This window comes from Peromyscus maniculatus, chromosome 21 (assembly GCF_049852395.1).
Source record: "Peromyscus maniculatus bairdii isolate BWxNUB_F1_BW_parent chromosome 21, HU_Pman_BW_mat_3.1, whole genome shotgun sequence".
Classification (NCBI taxonomy): domain Eukaryota; kingdom Metazoa; phylum Chordata; class Mammalia; order Rodentia; family Cricetidae; genus Peromyscus; species Peromyscus maniculatus.
The window spans coordinates 62,337,160-62,364,132 of NC_134872.1; the positions used below are offsets into that span (position 1 = coordinate 62,337,160).

A 26,973-nucleotide genomic window follows, 5' to 3' on the forward strand; every position below is an offset into this window, starting at 1 on the left:
CTCAATGGCACTTAGCTTGGGTTTATCCCTTAAATAGACATATTTATTATTTCATTTTCTTTAACTATATATACACATTTCTAACTTAGGTTTTAATTCTACTTTATTTTATTATGTATGTTAGGTTTAGCTCCATATGTATGTGTACTATGCTCATACAGCGCCCCCAGTGGCCAGAAGAGGGTGTTGGATCCCTAGAACTGGAGTTAACAAGTGGTTGGAGCTACTATGGGGATTATGGGAACTCAACATGTGGCCCCTGCAAGAGTAGTAAGTGCTCTTAACCACTGAGACATCCCTCCAGCCTTATCTTATGCTTCTGTAACAACCTAATTAATGTTCAGACTTGCCTTAGTTACTAGTACTAGCAATAACACTCTAGCTATTCCAATAAAATAATAACGCTACCTCATAAAAATTCCATTTAAAAATATTCACTCACTCTGCCTCTGTTTAGTAGAGCTTTTTGTTTGTTTGTTTGTTTGTTTGTTTTTTGCTTTTTGTTTTTTCGAGACAGGGTTTCTCTGTGTAGCTTTGCACCTTTCCTGGAACTTACTTTGGAGACCAGGTAGGGTAAAGCTTTTTTAAAAATGAAAATAGTTACTGGTTGTATTGATTGGTGAAGCCATTTCACTTATTTGAAAAGAAATAAGTGGTGGTGGCTTTTGCTTTCTGTTTTTTGAATGAGAGATATAACATATTATGGTACTTTGTAATTGTATTATTTAACTCCCCTCCATTGTATCATTTTTTTTTTTGTTCTCAAATTATGGTTAGCAAAATTTCATGACTGTTTATATGCAATATTAATACCATGATTTGAGAAATAGACAGGTTATATAAATAAAACCTCATTTGTAAAATGTTATTGTTTGGTACTTCTATTAATTTAGTCTATGTTAACATCAAAAGAAACAATATTTAAGAAAGAACTTCTCTCTTTTAGCAATATAAGTGTGCTTAGTATTCAATTATGAATCATAAAAAATAATATAGTGAATTTTCCTTTCTTAGTTCAGCATGGTAATTTAATATTAAAGTAAGTACTATATGTGTCCATATTTGGATATGCAATGTTTGTTTTAAAATAAATTTATTACTCTGTTTCTCATAAATTCAGGCACCAATCAATAATTCTAGAACTTTAATATGGCATCGCCTTTCTGAGAAGATAACAGTATGTGTAAGTGGCTTTAAAGTTAGCCCCAGATTTATTTAACCTGTGTGTCATCTACTTACCAAATCACTTCTTAGTGAAAGAATATACATAGTGTAGAAAAACAATGACTGGAAAATCAGAAATACATGTAAAAATTGTGATTACCAATTCCTCTTTTTACAAATCAATATTTCTTAACATTTGAGTTTTTCAAAATGTTTTGGCTAAAAAGATTGAATTTTCTTAATGTATGCAAATATTAATAAACATAATTTAAACAAAAATTGCATAATATTGAATGCACAAACTAAAGTTGCTAGAGCATTGTAAACTTAAACATATGGTTCTCCATTTCACTTCCCATGGTGACAAGTTTTAGGCATTATGGTAAACCAATATTTGCTATGTCTTTGGCATAAAAGAAGGACACATTTCTCAGACAGCAGATGTGTTCTCACAGGGAGATGCCTAAGGGACTAAGTGGCCAGCCCATGTTTTATCTCTTCTACTGAGAGTAGAAATCCCGAATCTCTGCTCCCTGCTTCAAATATTTTGCTCTTGGTATCAGACAAAAACACATTTAGAAATTTGGAAATCCATTTGAACCACATAATCCATTTTTTGGACTTGAGTAAGCAACTGGTTAAAATATAAATCTCCTCTTAAGTAAGGTACACCAGAAGTAATCCAGCAAAGAAATTCTCATCATTTCTGGATCTGGCCACATCATATATTATTTTTAAAATTTAAACTGTACACTTATAGAATTATTAATTCTACATATCCTGCTCTGAGAAGCTGAGTTACAATTAATATATTAAAATAGACCATTCATCTATTTCCAAGGATCCAATTCAGTATTAATATTTGAATTTCTAAGCATTAAGTTCATGTACAGTGTTCTAAGCAAACACTCTGACAAAGAACACATGAACTGAAGAGCACGTCCATTCTCTTGGAGAATTTCATTAAAACCTGTCTGAATATCATGTCACAGATCTGGTTGTATACTCATGGTTTCCTGATAACGATAAAACAAACAAGAATGGAATGCACAAAACTGTGTGAAAACACAGGTAAACTGAATTCTAAGTCTTGTAAAAGAAAAGCAAACAAAAGCTGAGCATGTTTGCAACATAGCTGTAAACATCTCCAGCTGGGAGAGTGTTCCCCTGCAGGGTTCCTGGGCAGAAATCTGCAATACTTACTATGAGCAGCCAAATTATGACCCACTGGGATCTGTCAAACTCTATAGATTATTAAAACATAAACTCTACATGTTTATATCTATTCACATATATCTGTGAATTTCAAAAATTATGTTAAATGACATACTTTTCAGTCACGTTCAAATTAGTAGGGAGTTTGAAAAATGATTTGACTGATGTAGGATTAAAGATATTTATAAGCCAGAAAGTCAGTTTTGTTGATATTTAATTAGATGGTCAACTTTTTACTATTTATCTTCTGCAACAAATTTATTTTCAAATCATATATTAAATTATAAAACATCTAATTTCTATATATTTTAACAATTAAGCAATATTTATAGATAATGTGACATATGGAAGAATATTTAATGTATCAAATTTTGTTACATTAAATTTCATCATCTGAGTCCTATTTAAATTATAGCTCATGAAAGTCTCAAATCAAATAATTCTTGAAAAAGTAACTTTATTGCTGTCCTTTAAGAGTGTAATGATGCATTTTAGTGGTTAATTAACATAAGGAAATAATAATATGTAACTCCTAAAGCATCCTAAACCAAAAGCAAAGTAAGTCTTACATATTTTTTTCTGTGTACTTTTCATTCATAGCTACTTTATTTATGGACTTTAACTGGTGACAAAAAAAAATGGCTCAAAAAAAAATCAGCTCCAAAAACTGACAAATGTGCAGCAAAGGATCATGAAAACATGCAGTGGTTCCATTAAATTAACAACAATCAATAGAAAAATGTAACTAACGTATTACCAGTTTGTGCCATAAATTTAGCAGCGTCAGCTTGTTCCTGAGGGACCCTTTTTTCATGGACAGATCGAGGTCGCTGACTTTTAATTGTATGATCTCCCATCATTCCAAATTCTAAAGACAGAATAAAGGTATATGAAAGCCTGTGTGTAGACATTTCTCACAAATTACATTCCTGTCTCATGCAACATGTTCCTCCACAGACCTGGAAGTTATTGATGATAAATCCACAATTCTAACTTGTCTAGTCTGTTCTGCTTGGAATATGTCTAAACTTAAGCTAGAAAATCTGCATCATGAACAGCTTTTAAGACACAAGAATAACAGTCAGTAAGTGATACATCCGATGGTAAGTCAACTCAAGTAGCGGAACATATTGTACACTTCTCTTGATAATGTTCTGAAGCCACATAGCAGAAGAAAAAAAAAAATACAACCACACTATTAACTGTTGTTCTTCAAAGAATCCTGACTGGGTTTCTGCTGCCTCTGGCTAAATGCTTGTCACCCCAACAAGGTTTCCAGTATCTTCAAAAGGAATAACTTTCTAAGGTGAGTATTCAGAGGATGGATATTTTTTTCTAATCCAAAGATGAGATAGCCTTGGTTTGCCTCGTGGCTCACAAAAACTGGTAGCCTCAGCAATTCTGATTCTTCCCTGCCCTGACTTAACCAATTACACACTTTCTTTAACCACATGTAAAGCTATGTTTTCTTTTAAAAATTTTTCAAATAAAAGGGTCTAGTTTTTTGTTATTTAAATGTTCTGAAATAAAGCTACAAATAAATACAAAAATATTATCTGTGCCTAACAGACAATTAGAAAGGAAGTGTGGAGATGAAAATTATTCAATCCATGGTTCAGTTTCTGTGAAGTGGATTTACAAAATTCCATGTGTTTAAATGGATTATATCCTCAGGCCTCCAGGTTAGTGCTGTGTTCACTGAACTGTTAAGAGTGATCTAGTAAAAACCAAGCCTAGCTTATGGAATGCTAGACGGCTCTAAGTCCTAGGTAGGGAAGAAAATTCCTACTGAGAATGATATTGTGGTACTTGCTATTACATTACTGATCTCTTGATACTTAATACTCAAAAGTTGAGAGTGAAAATTTGACAAAAAGTTTTACTCCTGGGCCCTTTTCTTCTCAATTTTTAAATGTATTTCTGCTAAAATACAACTTATTTGCAATGTATTTTGTTAGCAGCAATTCTACCAACTCTTGTTTTTTATGTAAGAAAAAAAAAAGTCTAGCATGTTGTTTGTCCAATCAAAATCTCATCCAATTATGACCCAAGAAAGTCTTTTTAGGTTTTCCACTAAAGAATTCACATCCATAAGCCGGGCGGTGGTGGCGCACGCCTTTAATCCCAGCTCAGGAGGCAGAGCCAGGCGGATCTCTGTGAGTTCGAGGCCAGCCTGGGCTACCAAGTGAGCTCCAGGAAAGGCGCAAAGCTACACAGAGAAACCCTGTCTCGAAAAACCAAAAAAAAAAAAAAAAAAAAAAAAAAAAAAAGAATTCACATCCAGAGATATTTGAGAAGTCTACATATGTGTCTCCTTTTGTCACTTTGGATAATATCCAAGGATAGAAAGTTGAAATGTTTATAAAATGTCAGTTTACTTGATAAAATAAAATCCATCACTATTTTTATATTCCTACCAACATCTTTCATTCATTCATGTGTAAACTATGTGCTGTATAAACCATTCTTCAATGAGCATAGAAGTACCTAATTACCACTACATTTGCTATTTATAAAATTTTACCTATAGTTATTCACTATTGTAAATTTAAAACTCTTATGCAATTGAAATGTCACTGTATCTTCAATAACAAACAAATATTAGTGGTAAGTTTTATTAACATTATACACCACATTTCAAATTAAAATTATAATTTAACTTGCATGTTCTGCAAGTTTTAATCCTTTTCCATATTTATATCAGAGTATAACTATCCATAATACCATTGGGGGTTCTACTACCACACTTAGGTAGTTTGGACACAAGAATGTAAAAGGATGATAGAAAACATTTATCCCATGTATACAGCTTTGAAGTTACAAAGTAATGACAGAACCAATTTGATGGAAGACCATTGTTCATCTCAGTGGCAGTATGGCAATAGCCTTTAATGGACCTTCTGAGGGAATAACTGCAACATTAAGGGAAGTATGTGATCCTGATGCTTAAGGTTATGGGTATTGCTAATTCACTAGTGGGGTAAGTTAAAGAGTATCACTAAATTTCTAACAAATTCACAAACAGAAGTAAAAGTCAAATGTTTGTTTTTAAAAACCAAATTTAGGTTATTATCTTGTATTTATAGCCAAGTAATTTCTATATCTCAAAAATATTTAAAATACAAATGATACTTCAGTATTCATGTTTAGCAACCATCTGTCATTGATATTTATTGATGAACATTATATCCTAATGAACATTAGTGCAGATACTTCATCCTTGGTTATAGTATCTAAGAAAATAAATCCTTCATATATTTATAGATTGAATTACATCATACACAAACAAAAGTTTAAAGTGTAATTGGTGATTATTGTGGCAATACAATTTAACTGGCAAGTTTTTAAACATGAGCATTGTGTGTTTGTTTTTGTAGTGGGGATCAAACCTAGGGTTTTAATATACATTACATAAGCACTCTACCACTGAGCTATAGCTGAAGCCAAAAATGACAATTAATATGTGGTCCTGTTATAGACAATTTACCTATAATATGAAAGATATATCACTGATTTCCTTTCTTAGAAGGCAAATAAACACCTATGTTGGCATTTAAAAATATTCTAGGTGTATTAATTAAGATTAAAGTGTCAAATTGAAAATGAAATACACTGTTACCTAACCAGGTGTATTCCTATTCAATATCTGCATTCCAACCTGTTACAAAATATAAATCTCTTTTGTTTAATTTTAATAAAAAACATTTTACAACAAATATTCCACATTTCATGATGGGTTATTTTCAAAACATTTATGTTGCCTTTCATTTCTTTGATGATGGCATAATCTTTCCTTCTAATGAAAATAAAGGCCAATCAGATCATTCAAATGTAAGAGACAAAGCTATTTTACTAGTGTGCTCTCACGTGGTCAATGTAGTTTGTAGTATTATGGTTTCTGGATAATATAAATCTTCATGAATGGTTGATTCATATTCATACAGTCTGCATTGGCAAAGATAATATACTACATTAGTTACACAAGGAAAATAACCAAATAAAAAGATGCTTTGCTCTGGTGAAAGCAATGAAAAGCAAGCTGTGAAATCAAATGAAAAAGTCCAGCAGAATAGTGCATATATGCATATGGTACATGGCTTATGGAAACAGCGAGTTATTTCCTCTGTCTTTATGTTGATGGCATTGATGAAGCAGTGCGTAAACAGCTGTTCATGTAGAAAGCCCAAAATGATTGAAGATGACTAGCAAGTTTTAGGGTTCTTCCCTCAGTCATTCACTGTGCTACTTGCTAAAAGCAGAAGTTTCTGAATGTTAGATGGTGAAAAGAAAGGCCTTGAAAGTCATTTCCCTTAAGTCTAGCCCTATGACTTGATTAAATATGAGAGATCCTTAGGAAACAAATGACTTTAGACATGACTTTTGAACATTAATTATCAGTTATGGGAATTTTGTTGAGGGAGACACTAATTTGTGATTTAATTTATTGAAAAGTTAAAACACACTCATTATTTTACTAAGTGTTTATTTTAAATATATGGACAAGCAGACGATACTGGGCAGCAGGCATTAAAAGTATCATTTAATACACAGACTGGTTTCACAATTTGCAGACTTTCCTTTGCATTTCCACCAACCTCACCCTAATCCAGGCCATCATTGCTTTTCACAAAACCCAAAAGTTATGCCCTGGTTTATACAATGTTGGAACTCTACTACTTTTTTGCCAGGGGATGGGGAGTTATACTCTTGCTCAAAACTGCTTCCAAGAGAAAGATCCACTCCTCCAGTAATGCCCGTAGTAAAGCCCCTCTAGAATTTCAATATTAACAACAGCACCAGAAAGTACTTACACCTGAAAATATTAAGGAGTTGTCTTTGTCTCCTTGAAATAATCATTTGCCTACAACCACCAACAAATCTGTGTTTCACCTATGTATAGATAAGTATATATGTATATTACATAGATATACTTATATATTATTTTTCCTATTACATACGAACTTCTATTTTCTCATTTTGTTTGTTTCAGAAAGGATCTCATATACCCCTGGCTGTCCTGGAACTTGCCATATAACATAGGATAAACTTGAACTTTACCACTGAACACCATATTCACCCCCCCCATGTATCTTTAAGTAACACAACTAGAAAACTTTAATGAGATTTTATTTATCAAAATGTAACAGGAGAGAATATCAAATACATTGCCTGTTGGTAAATGAAAAAGGTCGATCATTTGCTTGATATAAGGTAGTGGGGACAAGTAAATTCTGTCAAGAAGCCACCACATATTCTATGAAGCAAGTTGATGAGAGCTAATGTATTTCACATTTTGGCTGCCGTATAATTTTTGAATTTGTTGTTGACTTTCATATTAATTGGAAAATCTGGCACAATGATTCTGTATATAAAGACATTTTCTGCATAATAAATTTGAAAAAAATATGTAGACCCTAAAGAGAAAGTTAGAACACCACTATTAGAATAATTTCTTTTATTTCAGCGGTTTTCTAAATTTTTGAAATGTATGAAGACTTGATATTTGCATATTCTCACTTCACAAGTGTTTGCTAAGTGCTTATATATACAAACATTTTATGAAAGACAGGAGAATGAGGCAAAGATTTACATTTTCACCATCAAAAGTGTCTCTAGAAGTAGCATGCATTATCAAAGGCTATAATTTTTTAAATTATATACACTATAATCTTAAATTATACACACTAGCTAAGATTATAAAAAATACTTTAACAATTTTACCGTTAATTATAAATACTTTAGTTTTCTAAAGAACAGAATCAATGACTACAAGATGACTTCCAAAGAGCTCAAGAATTAAAGCTGCTTAATAAATTGATAGATACTGGAAAATATTTAAATGAAATAAAGAAGTTTTTAAAATTCTAGGAACCCAGGAAACTCATTAAATTTTAAGATGTCAATGGTTAGTCCTTGTTATAAATTATTTTTAGGTTTCATTATCAAATTTATATGCCTGACAATAGAGATAAAGATGTTCTTTCTCACACTAGTAAAACAGAATTTTACTTTGCCAAATACTCTAGCAGAAATTACTTTATTAGGTAGCTAAGATGCTTCTAAAAATAGATAAAGCATTAAGTAATCAAGCATGTGCTACTAGCATGCTCACGGGGGGGGGGTGTAAGAGCATATATGGAGTTGGAAAGTTTTATAATTTACATGATATTATATATATATATGTACACACATATATACCTTTGCAATAAAGCTAGATATTTATCTTTATTCCAAATATAAATATTGAAATAACTTTATAAAACAATGTATTTCCCTGGAACTTTTAAAATATATATTTGAAAATCACATGTAAAATATGTGCAAAGGCCACAGATAATTTGTGATACATCCATATCATCATATCACCATTTTCATTCACTTACTGCCTTCTGGGAAAGGTTAGCAAGGAGGACATGTGGTCCCATGTTAGAAATCATCAATGTGCACAATCACACAGAAATTTTTGGTAAAAACTTTTTTTATAAATTATCCAAGTATATGGCCTTTTTGCATATTTTCATGCATGAACTACGTAATGATTGTAAACCAGTAACAGTGATTTGCTTTAAAAATATTTTTATTGATTAGTAATGAAGAAAACAGACATATGAACACATACATAATAAATGCAAAGCTACAATTCAGTACAATTTCATTAGTAAACCAGTAGTTGAACATATTTCTTTCTTCATTTATGTCAGCATATCAGTGCCAAAATATGATGCTTTCTTCTTGCCTGTTCTAGTACATTTTGCTTCAGAAAAAAACCTCTTACATTATTTTCATAAGCTTTGATATTAATGGTACCTGACAAGATCTCAGAGAATCTGAAATATAACCAAACTGAACAGTCTTTAGATGAAATTATTTCTGCTTTTTCCAAGCTAGAACAAAGATGGGGTTCTTTCTGGCCAAGTTTCTGACATGCAGAGGAGTCTTATATGAAGAGGCTTCAAAGGGGGCTACAAAGGTATGACAGTGACAGACAGAGATTTGTCCCCTCACGCTTCACTGGAAACAAAGCAGCAAAACAAAACACAAAAGGGTATGAGGCAGATGTTGTCTGTGAAGCCAGATTTTCTTAAGGGAAACAGAAGTGATCAGGGAAGTTAAAGCTTTGGTTAGAGGACATAGGGATTTGAAGATAGTTTATTTTAGTCTATCCATAAGAGTGTTTGCCTGTGTGCATTTATGTGCACCATGTGTCTGCAGTGTCTGTAGAGTCCAGAAGAAGGTGTTGGATTCCCCATGGACTGTATTTTCAGACAGGTGTAAGCTGCTATGTTGGCTCTGGGAACCAAAAGCCAGTCCTTTGCAACAGCAGCTAGTGTTTTAACCACTGAGCTCTCGTTCTAGCCAGTGATGGAAACTGGAAGCAATCATGTGTTAAGGTTCTGTGGAACACCAAGTTAATAATTATTGATCATAAAGTTAAGAGGAGACATACAAGGAGCGTTCCTGGACAGTAGGATGGAGGGAGAACCAGGAGGATTAGAAAAGAAAACACCTATTGCTTTACTAGAAATTGTGAAACTAAGCTGTACCTGATAAAATGTGAAAGATTTTAAGAGATTTAAACAGGAGACAAAGATTCATGACTTGAATTTCAGATATATACTTTAACTGAATAATGGAGAATAGATAGGATAGAAAAAATTAGAGGCAGCCAAATTGCTAAAAGGCTACCAAACTTATCATATGAAACTGTGGTTGCATGAGGGTGTGATTTGATAAGCAATCTGCTGAAAGCTCCTACGTGTGGATAAGCATGTACATGGTTTCCCTTTAGAAAAATTACTCATATCATACCCATATCCTGCAGGTTGAGTCCTTCTTTGGACCTCTAACTTCAAAGTGTTGGCAACCAAACCATCAGTACCCAAATGTTTCCAAGAACAGAATTTCACTTATTTTCATTTGTGCCTGTGTTCTGTGGGGGTATATATATATATATATATATATATATATATATATATATATATATATATATATATATATGTACATATTTGTACGGGTGTGCATGAACATGGGTATAAATGTATGGAGATCAGAGGTTGATGTCAGAGGCCTTCCTCAATTGTTCTCTCCAATATTTTTTGAGTCAGTTTCTCTCTTGGTCTTAAACATGCTGATTAGCTTTGCTTGTTGCCTTGCCATACCCAGTAATCCTCCCATTTCCAGGCTCAGCATTGGGCTTAGAGGTGCTGTTTTTGTGGAATTAGAGGCTTCTATGTGTATGCTGTGAATCTGCTCCAGGGTTCTCATGCTTGCTCACTTTACTGACAGCACCAACAAAGACTTTCCATATAGAAGTCTACTACTTTTAAGGCAATCTTAAGTTTGATATTTTGATAGGTCTTACTCTCATATGCTTTACAGTAATATGTATTTTCTTAGAAATTGTAATAAAATTATTCTTCTATAATTTTAAATTATGGCTCACATTATATGGAAGTTTAAAACATGCCAAGTTATTTCTCACTTATTATTTTAACAGCAAGCCATAGAATAATTTGATTTAAAGCAATGTTACTACATTTAGGCTTACTGGAAATTTCACAAGCTATTCCACAAAAACATTACATTATTTAAAGGCATTATTTAATAGGATCTTCCATAAATAATTAGTATATCATTTCATAAGCTATTGTGACCTATTGTTATAATATTAATAGAAAATAAATGTTATCCAAATTTAAAATATTATATAAATGGTTGTTTGACCAACAAGTAAATATATAAGCCATAGGTAATAAATCAGATACTTTCTTTTTTATAGAAAATACTGGTACCTAGAGTTGCCAGGTCTCAAGGTTTGCTTTTATTCCTTGAAAGTGAGAGAGGGGTATTTCTCTCCTTTTTTTAAAAAAAATTAATTAAATTTTTAAAACTATTTTACATTCTGACAGTTTCTCCTCTTTCTCCTCTCCTCCCACCCCACCCCACCCCCACCCATCCACTCCTCCTCCATCTCTGTTCAGAAAGGAGCAGAACTCCCATATGTTTGAACAAAGCATGGCACATCAAGTTGAGCCAGGACGGAGCACCTCTCCCTGCATCAAGGCTTGACAAGGCAACACAGCATAGTAACTAAGTTCCCAAAAGCCAGCTCAAGCACCAAGGGCAGGTCCTGATCCCATTGCTAGGACCAATCTCTACAACTGTCACACACATGCAGAGGGCCTAGGTTGGTCTCAGGCAGGCCCCCTAGATGCCAGTCATGAGCTTCCACAAGCTCAAGTCAGCTGTCTCTGTGGGTTCCCCCTGGCTCGTAAATCTCTCCTCCTGAGAAAGGGGTTTTTCTGTTTTTGATGTATTTTTTTAAACCTTATTCATTCTATTGGAGAAGAGATGTATTTTCAGAGCATCAGAAATTATCAAGTAAGTGGTTCTGGTCACATCTTATTACTACCCTCATGTTTCTATCACTTACTGCAGAACAGTATATATCATATATATTACACATACATATATGTTATACATATGCATGGCATACATTTACTAAAATAGATATCCTATATATACATGTTATATATACACGACATACATTTACTAAAATAGATATCAGGCCCAAATTTCTTAATGAAAATGATTCTGAGACATAGTGTCTTTGGTTTCAAGATAACAAGGACACTAACTCAGTGTTTCTTTAATCTTGTAGGTTACTTTTCAGGGACAAATAAAGATAGATGGTGAACAATCTCTGCATTTTTCTAAGACATCAACTACTCTTACCATCAGTTAACATTCAGTCAAGGTGTCCTCCCTAAGCAAGCAACATAGCTAGCGAAGGCCAAGTTCTATACAGCAATCTGAGAATGATGCACATTCTCAAAGCAGTGGTTAACACAATGAAGCAATTGAAGGCCACTTGAGTTGGCATGTAGGCTAACTCTCAGGGTGGGTGATAAGACTAGGAAATGGGCAACTAGGGTATGCAGCTCATACTTCAGAATATGATGCCTGAAGTTGTTGCAAAGGCAAGTTCTGGAAAACTCTCTATGTTCTAAAATCACTTTGTTCTGAAGTCTCAGACTGGACTTCGGGCCTTGAGTGCACAGACTACCTCCTCAGACCAAAAGTCCTTGCCCAAGTGTGATGGAAGGTCATATAGATTTACGCACATGCTTTCATATATGTGACTGTTTTCAGTACATAAAATGCTATTTGGTTGTTTCAAAACACTGTGTATCCAATCAGTATTTAGGAGTTTTCTAGATCCATTTCCAAGTAATGATGTATGATTTATCTTGCCTGCAAAACCCCAGACTTTATAGTGTATACTGAAGTAAATATAGCAAGCATACTCTTACAAGCGTCTACATATTGGATGAAGTTTTTTCAGAAAGGAGTATTTTTCAAGGATATTGAATGGATGGTATATATGAACATCAAATATATATCCACAAAACCCCAGATGAGACTCTAAATTCTGGAGATATGGTAGTAAATAAAAAAAAGATATTTTATATGCGTGAAAGAGGCCTTGCAATTGCTCTTAGTCAGATACGTAAGATTAAGAAATATATAAATATTAACTTTACAAGGTAGCACTTCATAAAGATCATAAATTACCATATATATTCAGATTAATGACTTTTACTTAATGCTCTAGTTTATAGAGTGCTTCAATTTAGAGCTCAAGTAAATATGTACTTCAACAGTATAATTTGATGTCTTTGTTAAATAAATATTTAAACCATGGACATGGTATTCATGTCATCACATTTCAATTTTCTATTTTTTATTCTTTTGATTTTAAGTGCTAACTTAGTCTCTGTGAATCTGATAAGAAAACATTTTTTTCTTTCCCATCTCTTATTTTTATATAATTTAATTATTTTATTTCTGGAAACTATACATGGAAACAAATATATTTAAATGCAGTTGGACATGATAATATGTTGTTGTTAGTATTTTAATCTTTGGGGGAGGCCTGCCACCCAGCTCCCAAATAAATCTACACACAGAGGCTTATGCTTAATTATGAATACTCAACCTTAGCTTGACTTAATTTCTAGCCAGCTTTTCTTAACTTAAATCATCCCGTCTACCTTTTGCCTCTGGGCTTTTCTCCATTCTCTTACTTCTGTAAATCTTAGTCTTACTCTGTGGCTTGCTGTATAGCTGGGTAGATGGCCCCTGGAGTCCTCTTCCTTCTCTGGCTCCTAGATCTCCTCCATCTCTCTTTGATCCTTTAACTCTTTCTTCTCCCATAGATTTCTCCCTCTCTATCTATTTTCTCTGCCTGCCATTCCCTCCTGTTCTTTCTCCTGCCTTGCTACTGGCCAGTTCTTTATTAGACCACTGGGTGTTTTAGACAGGCACAGTAACACAGCTTCACAGAATTAAACAAATACAATATAAACAAAAGTAACATACCTTAAAATAATATTCTACTTCAGAGATACGACTTTGTAATCTCAGTATTTGAAATGTTAGCTCAAGAGAATTCCAAATTTGAGGTCAGCCTGAGATGAACAGTTAGTTTAAAACCTGGTAGGGATATGTAGAAAGGAGGTATCTTAAACAAAACAAAACAACAACGAAGAGCAAATCTGTATTCTTAGATGTTCTGGAGATTGAGGAAGGCAGATAGGAAATTAAAAGTCAGTGGTGCAAAGTAATGAAGCTATCTCCAAATAAAAAATAAAGCAAGGCTGGAGCTAATAGGTCGATAGATGAGGGCCTTCCTTACTTCTTGAGGCCATAGGTTCAACACCAGTCCCAAATAAAACACAATAGCTTATATCTATTGATATGTAGATATAACTGTTTATCTATAACTTTATGCCATCTATATATTTGTATATACACATGTTAACATATATTAAAGATAAATGTAAGAATTTTGCTACCAAAGAAAGAATCCTGAAGTACGTTTCCTGTGCGGAAGGATAGTTTGAATGTGATGGATAATTTCACAAATCTCTTTCAAGCAATTATCTGCTATGCTTTACTACAAGAGGCACAGAAAAGGAAGGCATGGATCGCCATCTTCTTGGTGTGTTTGACAGTTACAGATGTTCAGCATCCCCGACTTAGTGATTTCACACTGACTCCAGCTCTGCCCCACACTGGATGTATCATTCCTGCATTGTGACTCCCTGTATCTGCATTTCCAACTCCCAGCTGTGCATTTGATCTTGTACATGAATATATAGTTGGAGATTTTAAATTATCTCTGACCTTACTCTTTTTTGGAAATTTAAAATGATTGTATTTATTACATGCATTAAAAGTTAAGCCTACTTTTAATGTGCATGAGTTTCTCTTTAGCAAGCTTTTCTACTCTTTTATTTTTCTGTCTTGATAATTTCTTTGAGGTGTAAAGGAATTTTGATTATATGTTCTCAAAGGAATCTTAATTTAGATGTTCAAAAATTGAATACTTATTGTTTCATATGCACAGGAGAGTGCATTTTTACCTTACCAACATCTGTATTCAGCATCTATGCCAACATAAACGAAGCTAGAAGTTGAGATGTGTTGTTCCTTCCTCTGCCTTGGCACCTGTATGCCATTTATATCCACAAAATCATATCTTCACCCCATTTATCAGTACTTTAGACTGAACTATCAGATCTTCTGATTTCATTTACTTTTTCTTGCATCCATTTGGTTACTTATATTGATATCCCACTTCAATAATAGGGCTAGAAATAGAAGATCAAAAGTTATTTTTCCCATTCCACTGAACTTTGAAGACAATTCTACCTTGATTAATTTTCCATGAAACTGTTTCTTGTTGAAAGCATTGAGAAAATATTGTTGGGAATTGAGTTCAGTACCTCCAACATGTTAAGTAAAATCCACTCCATCCATCCTTCAAACAACTGCAGGCCTTGGATCTTTCCTGGTACCCATGGAGTTGTGAAATGTTGCCAATATATGTCCAGGCATTCCTGTTCATTGAGCATACATGGCATGCGATGCTCCCTTGCAATTCCACACCAGCACTTCAGCAGTGTGCCTGGAATACGCTCACCTTAAATAACTTTCCTTTGTTATTTGTTACTTTTCCTTTTTTCTTTGTTACTTTTATGTTGTAGAGCTTCTGACTATCTCAAGTCTACGTTCATGCCAGCCTCTCTAGACTCATGAAAAATGTTCTTTAGGAAAAGTTCCTGGTTTCTGATTATTAAAGAATGCATATAAAAACAAAGAAAAATCTTTACTTTCTGTTTCATTCTCTGAACAACTCTTGTAATGGAAAACTTTGACAACACTATCCTTGGGTTTCACTTCCCACTCACCCCATAACATCAAGCAATGTGACTTTGGACTTTTTTCCTTAAATGAAACTCTTGAAAGTGAGTTACCTCTTAGAAACTGTCATGTTCATCTTGATCCCGTCAGCATTTGACACCCTCCCGCCTTTCCCTACCCCACAACCTTTCTTGCAAAGCTCACCTCCCATGGCTTGCAAAGATGACAGACTTAATTCTCTTCCCCTTCATTCCCTCCTCTCCCCTCCCAGTGACTGTCATTGCCTAGGTACGCCTTCCACTACATAATGCTATGACTTTGGGTTCCGCTTCAACATTGCCTCCCTCAGAAATCCCACTCTACCCCAGCCAAATAGGATTTTTTAAGCACACAACTGTCTTTGATACCGAGAGGCCCACCACTCTCTTCCAAACTACCTACGCTAAATATTTGCATATTCTGTATGCAAACTTAGCATTTATACAAACAAGCTAATTATTTCTCTTAGGACAGCTGCTTCTGTTGTATGTTTTAAATTTCTGCTTAACAAACTTTCAGTTCCCAAAATAAACATTTGATGAATAAATAAGTAGAAGAGTAAAAATATGTCAAACAGATATAGTATAGAAAACACCTCAGGCTTATCAAAACATCACATCGCTATAGACTATTTGTGGATGTATAGAAAGAAACTGGATCTTAATCAGAACAACCAAAGACATAAATAAGATTGTTTGCCTCATAGAAGAGTAACAATTTTAATTTAGTTGAGGTTGCCACTTGAAGTAGATAGAGCTCATGGGGCCAGCTGAGAGAGCGCTTAATGTTATCCTGTAGAAGGGGTCAGTGGAGGTGCATGCCTTTAATCCTAGCACTCAGGAGGAAGAGGCAGGTAGATCTCTGTGAGTTGGAGGCCAGCCTGGTCTACAGAGCTAGCTCCAGGACAGCCAAGGCTACACAGAGAACACTTGTCTTGCAAAAGCAAAATATATACATACATGCATACATACATACATACATACATAAATACATAAATCATGAGGAAGAATAAGGGAGTGGTTGCAGAAAATCTTCAAAGTAAAAATGGAAAAGAATAAGGATTCTTGCCTGTACTTTAAGAATTATATTAAAAATAGTGATACTTAAATATAATATAAGCATATTTCTCTGTCTTTCAACTCTTCCCAGACTAGTCATGTATTATACAAAATCTTCTTGCATTTTGTTAGAACTACTTAACATGGGGATTAAACAAAAAGAGATTGGTTTCAAGTTGAGACTGACTTGAGGCAATAAGGTGAAATTCTCCAGAAGCAAAATACTAAGCAACAATAGAAAACGGAATACCTCCAGACTGGGCAGTGTGGCCAGGTATGAATATATATCTGCTCCCTCAAAGATACTCCAGTAACTGAGAGGAACTTGAACTCCTCAGTCCCAATTCTAGAGCATTACAAAAGAATTTTTTAAATTATGAAATTAAAGGTTACCTTAGAATACTGAAACATCAGTGAAAATCTTAGTGATCCAACATGGTTAAGAATTGGCATAAAATACTACATTTGGGGGGACTTCAATTGGTACTGCCCATTAACCAGGACAGTAAAATCCTAATGATTTTTGTATATTTGGAAACTGGGTATATAACAGAAGGATTAGAAATAAATCAACAAATATTCCAAATTATGCATGAGATACTAACTCTGATTATTCAATTATAATGAGCTTTACCATTAAGAAGCGAAAGAAATAATTACAATTAACTTTGGTAATGAAAAACTGTATTCATTTGGGTTATAACTCAAAAATTGCCTCAAATATCATTTTTTTCTAGTTACTTATAATCTCTATTCAAATGTATACACTGAATATATTATTCCTTCTCATAAGTTTGAAAACAGTTGGGATACATTGGTTTTAAGATAATTTATTGATTTTTTTTTAAGTTTTGCCTGTTTAAGACTAAAAGAATAGAGGCAATATTAAAAATTAGCTATACTGAAGCTCAAGTAATTGGTTACTTTTTTTAAATTTTGTTTTTTTGAGACAGGGTTTCTCTGTGTAGCTTTAGAGCCTGTCCTAGATCTTGTTCTATAGACCAGGCTGGCCTTCGAAAACACAGAGATCTGCCTGCCTCTACCTCCTGAGTGCTAGGGCTAAAGGTGTGCACTGCTGCCACACCCAGCTTCAGCAGGTTACATTTTTAAATGAATGCATGAAATAAAGAACTTGTAGACTACTTAGCATTTGGCTGTGGTCTCTATTTTGGAGAATATTGATAAATAAAATGTGTATGAAGAAAGGCGCTCGGAGCAAGGCTGCCTCGAAAAGTGCAGTTCAGTGCCAGGCTGATTTCAGAAAGAATCTTGTAAGCCAAGAAGCAAAAGCGCTGTAGACAAGAAAGTCTGGTAAGAAATCAAGAACAAACTTGATTATCAAATTATCAAACACTCAAAATATTGAACTATGAAGACCGGCATTATACAAATAGTTTCTTAATAGTTCTTAATAATTAAGAATTCATTATATATGGCTAGAAGAAAGATAACCTAAATTAAATATAATTGTAACAGAAGGGTTAGAAATAAACCACATGGTTTATTAGGAAAGAGTTTTAAACATTAGCCAAATCTCTAAGAACTTTCTATTAGTGAAGCATGAAAAAGGAAAGTTTGGTCATAAAAAGGATTGAGTTTTTGATCTCTGCAAATTCTTACACAGATGGCATGTAGGTAAATGAATATCCTAATAATCCCTAAGTGGATATCTCTCTGAATCCTGGAGTTGCTGAAATTCCTACATTTTGGGGACTCCATTTTCTACCAACTTGAAACTCCTGACATCCTTTCATGTCTTACATTTTCAAAACTAGTCAATGGCTCATGCGTTCCACTATAGCTACACTAGTCCAAAGCCCACTAATCATGTGGACTGTTGCTCCTAGTATCCCCATCAACAACATTACCTCTTACCTCTGTCATTAAGAGCACGATTTATTCTGCTTCAAACCCGTTTTTCACATAGCAGGCAGGCAGGCAGATTTCTTTTAAATGTAAAACAGACTGTGGAAAGTCCCTGTGGAGTTTTCTTGTTTGTATGGCTTTCTCAGTGTTTTAAGCACAATGCAAATCCTTCCCAGCCACAACAACCTTATTTTAGTTGCTTAAAATGTATGGCTCATATTTCCCTTGTGCTAATTGATTTCCTTAATTAGAAAATCAGTAATCATCCCATGGCTGATTCTTTCTTGTGATTCTAACTTAAGCTAAAGCGTCACCTCCTTAAGTGACCCTGGATGATTACCAAACACAAACAATCTACTCTGTTATTCTCTAAGTTCCAATTAACAGTTTTTAGAAGAAATCCTTTTATTTTTCAATTCTGTCATTTTATTGAAAAATTGTACCACCTAATTGTACTCACTGTATTCTAGATAAGGTCCCCAAATTATTATTTAATTTACTGAGTTCCTTAAATTACAATGGTTCTATACTTACTTTCTTTTCTTCTTCTTCTTCTTTTTTTTTGGTTTTTTGAGACAGGGTTTCTCGTTTCTCTGTGTAGCTTTGTGCCTTTCCCAGAACTCACTTGGTAGCCCAGGCTGGCCTCAAACTCACAGAGATCTGCCTGGCTCTGCCTCCCGAGTACTGGAATTAAAGGCATGCGCCACCACTGCTCAGCATAAACTTACTTTCTATTTGTTTTACTTTTCCAAATTTGTTTCTTCCTTTAAAAAAAAATAAATGACATTTTATATTTAATTCTGTGTATATATGTGTGGGTATTTGTGCATGAGTGCAGTTGACCATAGACACCAGAAGAGGGCATCAGATCCCCTTAACTGGAGTTATAGGTGGCTGTTATGTGCCAGGTGGATGCTGGGAATGAACATAAACTTTTTAACAATGATGTCATCTCGCCAGCCCAAAGATCTGCTTCCCCTCCACTCTTCTGTTGTTTGTTTATTCTTTCTATATCATTTTTTTGGTCCTATACATTCTAAAAATGATTTTAAATTTATGTATTTTTCTAGTTCAAATTGTTTTTTGTTTTGTTTTGTTTTCCTGTTCTGGTTATATTTTTAAAAGATCTTATATTTAATTTAAAAAAATATTTGTATACATGTGTCTGAATATGAATTGGAGCATGTGAGTGCAGTGCCAGAGGAAACCAGCGAGAACATCAAATTACCAGGAACTGAAGTTACAGGACTTGTAAGTAACCTTAAGTGGGTGCTGGGACCGAAACTCTGGTATTCTACCTAAGCAGCACACAGTCTTAACTGCTGCACCGTCTCCCTGAACCTTCTGAATACATTGTTTTTTAGGGTGTATCTGCTGATTCTTGTGTATTTTAACACATTTTCAAAATTGAAGTACTTTGTCTTCTTTAATTTTATTTCATTTATTATCATCTTATACAGTATTCTCCCTACCATCTCAATAGATTTCTGTAAGATGTTACTGTTAAATTTACAAGTGTCCTTTCATGGCAATAAATTTCTTGATTTGGATTATTAAATGATGAAAGCATAAGTTCACTCTAAACACCTTAATGTTATGCTGTAATGTTTATTTTATATTGATTTGGTTTGTTTGTTTACAAGAGGTCCTTCTGCTATGTAACTGGAATACTTTCCATCCTGGTAGGCAGGGCAGTTTAGTGTTCTCTTCTTTATTAGTTGATATTAATATCACTTCTATTTTATATATGGTAACATTGGGTTTTAAATAGATTGCATGACTTGTCCATCATCACACACTAATATGTGCTCTGTCTGATAATTAAAAAAAAGAAACAGAGTAAAAATTATGTCCCACTGCTGTACTAGTCATAATTAATCTCACATTGTCATCAACAGGAAGTTGGATCACTGAGATACCCAAAGCTTAGAATTTTGTAAAATTTCTTCTATTAACTGATGCACAGCTGTGTGGTATTTCCATGGTGGAAAGACCCAAGTGTAATTAATACAGAATCAGGTGAATGTCTGTTCTGAGACCTTCCGTCTCAGCTGTAGGCTCCCCCTAAATGTTTTTGTAGGTTTTTATGTCATCTGTCACAGAGAGGCGACGATGCTAAATAAAGAGTCTCACAATGTGAAGTGATATTAAGATGCTTTGCTGGTGAGTGATGTTTATAATTCGTCTTCCCCGCTGTGGCCACTATTGTCAACCAGATGCTTTTGTAATTTTGCCTCAACCAGTGATAACTTTATTGAATATGAACAAGATAATTTTACATTTCAAATGAAGTATCTGAAAGTGTGAGTAATGAGCTACCTTAGATTCATTTTGGAAGTAGAATAAAAATAAACAGACACACATAATATATTATTCACGAATTCCTTAGATCCATAAGCTACTTAGATGGAATTGGTGTTAATTCCAGTGTCCTTTGAGACCACCAATGGCTTTAAACTCTAATAACAAATGTAACTACCAGAGCAGTACTTAATTCTTCTTAGTAAATGTCTGAGAAAGAACTGAACTCCTCCAGCAGACAATCTGTTAATCACTTAATAAAGGTCACAACTGAATCACATAAGAATTTAATTCTTCTATGTAACAGTACTCTATATTTTGCTCAAAGCCTAAGGTTTCAAGGAACAAGAATTTCCCATTATCACATACACTAATTTGATCTCCAAAACAATCCTGGAAAAATATTCTTCCAGACATTAAGAAAAAAGGGGGGAAGGGAGGGGAGAGAAACACAAGCAACTACCACATGATGGTTGACATTTTAGGATGACCTTTGTGTAGAATAAAAAGCCATTTTCCAAAAAGCCAAAATTCAAACTTTCCCAGAAACAAATTTGCAAATGAATAGACATTATGAGCTAAAAAAGGAATTACTGCCCTTGATTTTTTTCCCCCAATATTACTGAAATCAGTAAAGTGCCGGGATTACATACAAACACTCCATCCATTTTCCTGTCACTTCTACAACACGGTTAAACCTGGATCGACAACTTTGCATCTTCTTTTTAATCACAAAACCTTCCTTCAGAGCCTCTGTAAATGCTGGTACCCAGACTGTCTCGGTGAATTTAGTAATTCCAGCATTCAAATCAGGTCTGTGTCTCACTGTCTTGACCTCTAATGTTGCCCTCCGATTGCACAGTGATGCTCACAAAGAATTATTCGATTCTTCCAGCAGCAGACTGTCTTAATACAAGATGATCAGGACCATTTAGGTCCTACCTTGAGACAGTTCAGTACAAGTTATCAGGACAGGCAGGACAAAGTTACCAGGAAAATGGCTGTTCTAAATGAAACTCACAACTCACAGAAACATCAGTATACCTTGTCTGTTCTTAAGAAAGGGTTGCTACCTTCCTTTCTGCTCTCATTTGCAACTGTATTTGGTAGAAGGATACAACAATAACAATTGTTATTTCACTTCTATATACATGCATGTGCTGTTTTTATCTATGACATCTGCAAAATTTAAAAACAAAATCAAAGTTTCTAAGAGAAACATGGAAAATGTGAAGAACACATGCTTCCTATGCTTCTAAATTCTACATTATTTAGAGTCAAAATTATTCCAAACAACTTTTAAAATGCTAAGTTTTAACCTAGTCAGTCATTCTCTCGAACACGATTAAAATACAGATGTGTCTGATACATGATTAATTATTACAGAAGTTTTCTGTACCAACAAATATGTAAGTAGCAACTAGTAATAATGAAATTAATAATTTGTTTTCCAAGAGAGTTTAGGGGCTAAGGAAATGCTCTTGTGTTTTGATCACAAAAAATAACTAAAAACAAATAATACACAGTATTCATCTTTTTTAGGCCATAAATAATGTTACATACCCTTATAATTTAGTGCTACTGAAGGTTTTGAATAATGATTACATATAATTTTTAAAGCCAGGAAAGGGATCTTTTATACAGCTGTAGTTCTGCACAATTCTACAACATTGCAGTGAGGAGAATTGCATTTGTGTGTCGACATGGATGATGATAAAATGTAGGAATTTCCAAGTTTGCTTCTTCTATAACTTTGTGACGAGAAGGAAGCAAAACAGGGACAATGGCTGGAGGGAAGATTAGAATGGAATATTTGGGAAACTTTTTAACCTAATTTGGAAAACTCATTTACAGTTCGTAGATAATCAAAGGACTGCTGTGAAGCAAGGCAACATGGGGCTGGTCCTCTTTCCACACGTTCCTGGAGATGGCAAGGCTGTAGATGGAGGTCGGGGATCAGCCTGAAGCAGGCAGCCTCGCATGTAGGACACAGGTAGTCTGCTTGACCAACCAAGCAGAAAGGGAAGTCTGCTAGAGTTGTAATTGCTACCAAAATAAAGAGTAACACATTCTGTTTCAAACTACATCGATCTGCATGTGATTTTTTTTTTTAAATTTTCAGTCCACATCCACAATTAAGTGTTTTTGTTTAATGTTTTTTTTATTGTTAAATGTTTTATATTATTAAAAGAGTAGACTTATTATTAATTATTCTTAAAAATAGATTGTGAAGAAAGGGCTTTGCATTCATGTGATCCAGAGAAAGAATGAAAATACCAGTAACCATGAAAACCTGAGGCTCCAGTGGGAGACTCCGTATTAGTAAACTGAATGATTAGATTTTATAGGAATGATGCCTTAATAAATCAGAACATGGTTTCAGATCTACTATTTGGGTATCCATGTAAATGTAAAACTTAAGAATTATTCCAGAATTAGACATGAAATGTAAGACACTGGGGGTAACCCCAATGATTTAAACAAGTTTTTTTTTCTCTCTCTCCATTGTGTGTGTGTGTGTGGGGGGTGGGTATACACATATGTGTGTACATGCATTCACAAGTGCCTATATATGTGAAAGAAGAGGGCCACACAAGCATCTTCCTCTATTCTCTCTACCACATCGTTTTTAACCTTTCACATCTGATTTAAATGAGAAATAAACACCAGAGAGGCTTTGTGAAAGCACTGGCAATATGGTAAACCTTGAAGAATTTATTGAATCCTAGGTTCCACTATGTACCATGTCCTTTGGATCACTTTATTATGGCTCAATTTTTGGTGTTCATTGTGGGGATTTAACACAGCATGCATCAGCACTGTTTAACACCCAAAGTCTTTTCAAATGAAACAATTGTCTGTGATTGAATAAGTGAAATGAAAACAGCAGATGGGGAAAACTCAGTGTCCAGAAGGGAAATTCCCTCTTTGCTTGTCTGCTCTGCTTTAGGAGTCACTGTATTTTTCCAGTGTTTCACCTACTATATTCTCGTTCTGAATCTGGAGATAAATGACTTGGTTAGGTATCTTATTTTCTGAGACAACCTCTCACTGAAACTCGAGTCTATGGACTAGGTTGGGCAGGTTGGACAATAAGCTCCAAAGGACCCCCACCTAAGTGCTGGGGTTACAGATGTGTGCTACCACATCCAGCATCACATAGATGCTGGCGATGTGAACTCTGGTACCCTGCTTATAGACAAGGCACTGTACTGGCTGAGCCATCCACCAAGACCCCTAAGCAAATATTTTCTCAGCAAAAATCACACTAAAAGACAAAGTCTGATACATTGGCAATATTCATCTTTTAAATATGTTGTGAATTTTAATTCCCATGTGACATTATTACATTTTTAATCATGCTTCATTTGATACCGTGGGGGGAAAAATGACACCCTAATTGCCCTAGCACCACAAAGTGATAGATATCATGGTATAAATTGGTTAGTTTGGCCGGGCGTTGGTGGCGCACGCCTTTAATCCCAGCACTCGGGAGGTAGAGCCAGGTGGATCTCTGTGAGTTCGAGGCCAGCCTGGGCTACCAAGTGAGCTCCAGGAAAGGCGCAAAGCTACACAGAGAAACCCTGTCTCGAAAAACCAAAAAAAAAAAAATAAAATAAATAAATAAATAAATAAATAAATAAATTGGTTAGTTTGAATGCTTAGGGCATGAATGCCTTGGAAATAATTTCAATATGGAAACCAAAGAATATAGGAGCTTTGTGAAATCAGAAAATCCAAGCTGGATGTCATGGTCAGACAAATATCCAAGAAATGACCTAGTTATATATGAATTATCGGTCATTACATACTTTACAACACAGTCAAATACAGAGTATTTTGTATGGATTATACATGAGGCAGGTAAATGTGAGAAGAATTGGAAAAATCTCTATGGTACATTTGTCCACTGACTCACCATACTACTTTCAGAAATTCACTAATTTGTGTGTATGTTTGTGTGTGTGTGTGTGTGTGTGTGTGTGTGTGTGTGTGTGTGTGTGTGTGTGTGTGTCTGTATGCATGCACACACACTTGTTAACTGGCTACCTTGTTGGCATGGAGCCAGATAGAAGTAGTATGTCACTGAGTCAATACATTCTTGTAGTATTATGACTTTTTAGTTTTTTCAGCAAAGATGTATTCATGTGACAGTTAAGGAGATACTTTCTAAAACAATCAGTATAAAATGTCTATTAACATCGTGAACACACAAAAGCACCCTCATTGTCATAAGTCTAAATAGGTGCAATGGCTGATTATTATTTAGAAAGCAATTTAAAGCCAGGGGTGGCTTTAGAAGTGATCATTTAAAAGGTGAGTGTTAGCGAACTGTGACTGAGAGAGAGGTCGTTACAGCAGGAGGCGGCCAAGCAAAGGCACTTTAATCTCCCAGGCACTCCTTTGGCTTTGCAAAGCATGTGATTATTGCACAGCTCACTCGGTTTTTCAGTGAAGATACTGAAAGGAGTGAGCGTCTCACTGGGGCCCAGTCACTTCCACAGACCTCATTCAGTGCACTAACTGCTTCTGTCACACTACCCTGAGTGACACCATCCTTCACCGAACCTCAGACTGTGATGTTGAAGATGAGTCTTTTCATGCATAAGTACCATTCTTCTTAAGGCCACTGATTAGGAGGCAGCATATGTGGTTGTAGGAGATGAAAACATCTAGGCCCACGTTAGTCCCTGCTCCAGGCTGAGACATGCTTTGTGAGAGATCATGTGTTATGTTGAAATCACTACCCTAGAAAGCCACATTTTCACAGAGGAATGGGACACGCTCCACATCTCCCTATGAGGTCCTGCATTAGCTATTGCCCTTTCCATCTCCTTTCAGTTTCTAGTGATTAGAATACACACTATAGATCTTTAAATCTTTAGTAAGAAACACCTAGTGGATGTTTCCAATATGTACATTAGGATCTGATTCAAACAGGTTGAGCTGGAATCTCTACTGGAAGGCTCCTGGGTGATGCTGTTTTAACAAGCACCAGCCCATTCGTTGCAGTAATTGTTAAAGAACTGAACCTCCTTAACAGCCATCAAAAACCATCCACAGAAGTATTTGGATTGGGATTATCTACACCTTAACCATTATGAAGCTTCATACAACATCATACAACATCTGTACTTTGGGTTTTTATTTAAGTATTAGTATACTCATCAGTGCAAATAAGCATTGGACATGTATGACAAACCAACAAACAAACAAAAACTTGTCTTCTCGGTATATGGTCTTCAATCCAAGACGGCAAGACTAAACTCTAATGATTTTTTTTAACCAGGTTTACTAATTTTATCTGTTAGCAACCATAGGCTTTGAGATTTTTTATATTCATATTTAATGTACCTTTTTAATCTTATAATTCAAATCTGATATTCAACTTTTTGGCTGAACTTAGACAAATGCATCTTATATATGCTACTGAAAGCCAGCTTTCCTAAGTAAATTATCAATTCATCAAATGGTATCTGAGTTTATTAAAGATTTTCAGATGGAATAAATAAAAATGCCTTAGTCACCAGTCTGAGGGAGTTGAATGTGCTGCGAATGTTACAGACCATATTACCAGTTGTTTGTATCCAGTCTGGATATGTTCACTTAACATCAGGGGCAAGTACAATTTTCTATTGAAAGAAAATTGGCAATCATAATTTTCATGGGATTTTTTTCACTGAAAAAAGTTACTTGTTGATATTAAATTATAAGAGATTTGGATACACAAGAATACACAATCATATTTCTTTCTTTAATTTTGGCCTATCTAATGTCTTGACCCTTCATCATTGGCTTTTCCTAAGAGATTTTTTTCAAGAGAGAAGTGAAATGTATGTTGGGAGGCATCAATTTTAAGTATGCCTAGAAGCACGTCAAACTTTATCAGATAAAGTAGACTACTATTTGTTTGCACCTCTCATATGCAAAGGAACTTGACAGAAGTTAGAGATGTGGTTCCTTGTTGTTAGCAAATGCAGAAACCATATCAGAAGCATAAGGAGCTAGCTCCAAGCACTGTTAGTCACAGGGTCCAGCACAGTCATGCCACTGAGTCCAGCAGAATCTGACACTCCTAGGTCTCTCAGGGGAAATTTTTTATTCAAAATCTCAAGAGAAA

The 26,973-nt window shown here is 34.7% G+C and overlaps 1 protein-coding gene across 4 annotated transcripts in view; it reads right to left on the minus strand.

The window, feature by feature from the left end:
- Adgrb3 (adhesion G protein-coupled receptor B3) overlaps nucleotides 1-26,973 on the minus strand; it is a 732,632-nt gene that overhangs the window by 469,918 nt on the left and 235,741 nt on the right. For 3 of the 4 annotated variants that reach the window (XM_076557962.1, XM_076557963.1, XM_076557964.1), the window contains exon 3: nucleotides 3,137-3,247. The exons of the other annotated variant lie outside the window; for it this stretch is intronic. In XM_076557962.1, the coding sequence (XP_076414077.1) occupies nucleotides 3,137-3,247 (111 nt within the window). The remainder of the gene's footprint in view (nucleotides 1-3,136; nucleotides 3,248-26,973) is intronic. 4 annotated transcript variants of the gene reach the window in all.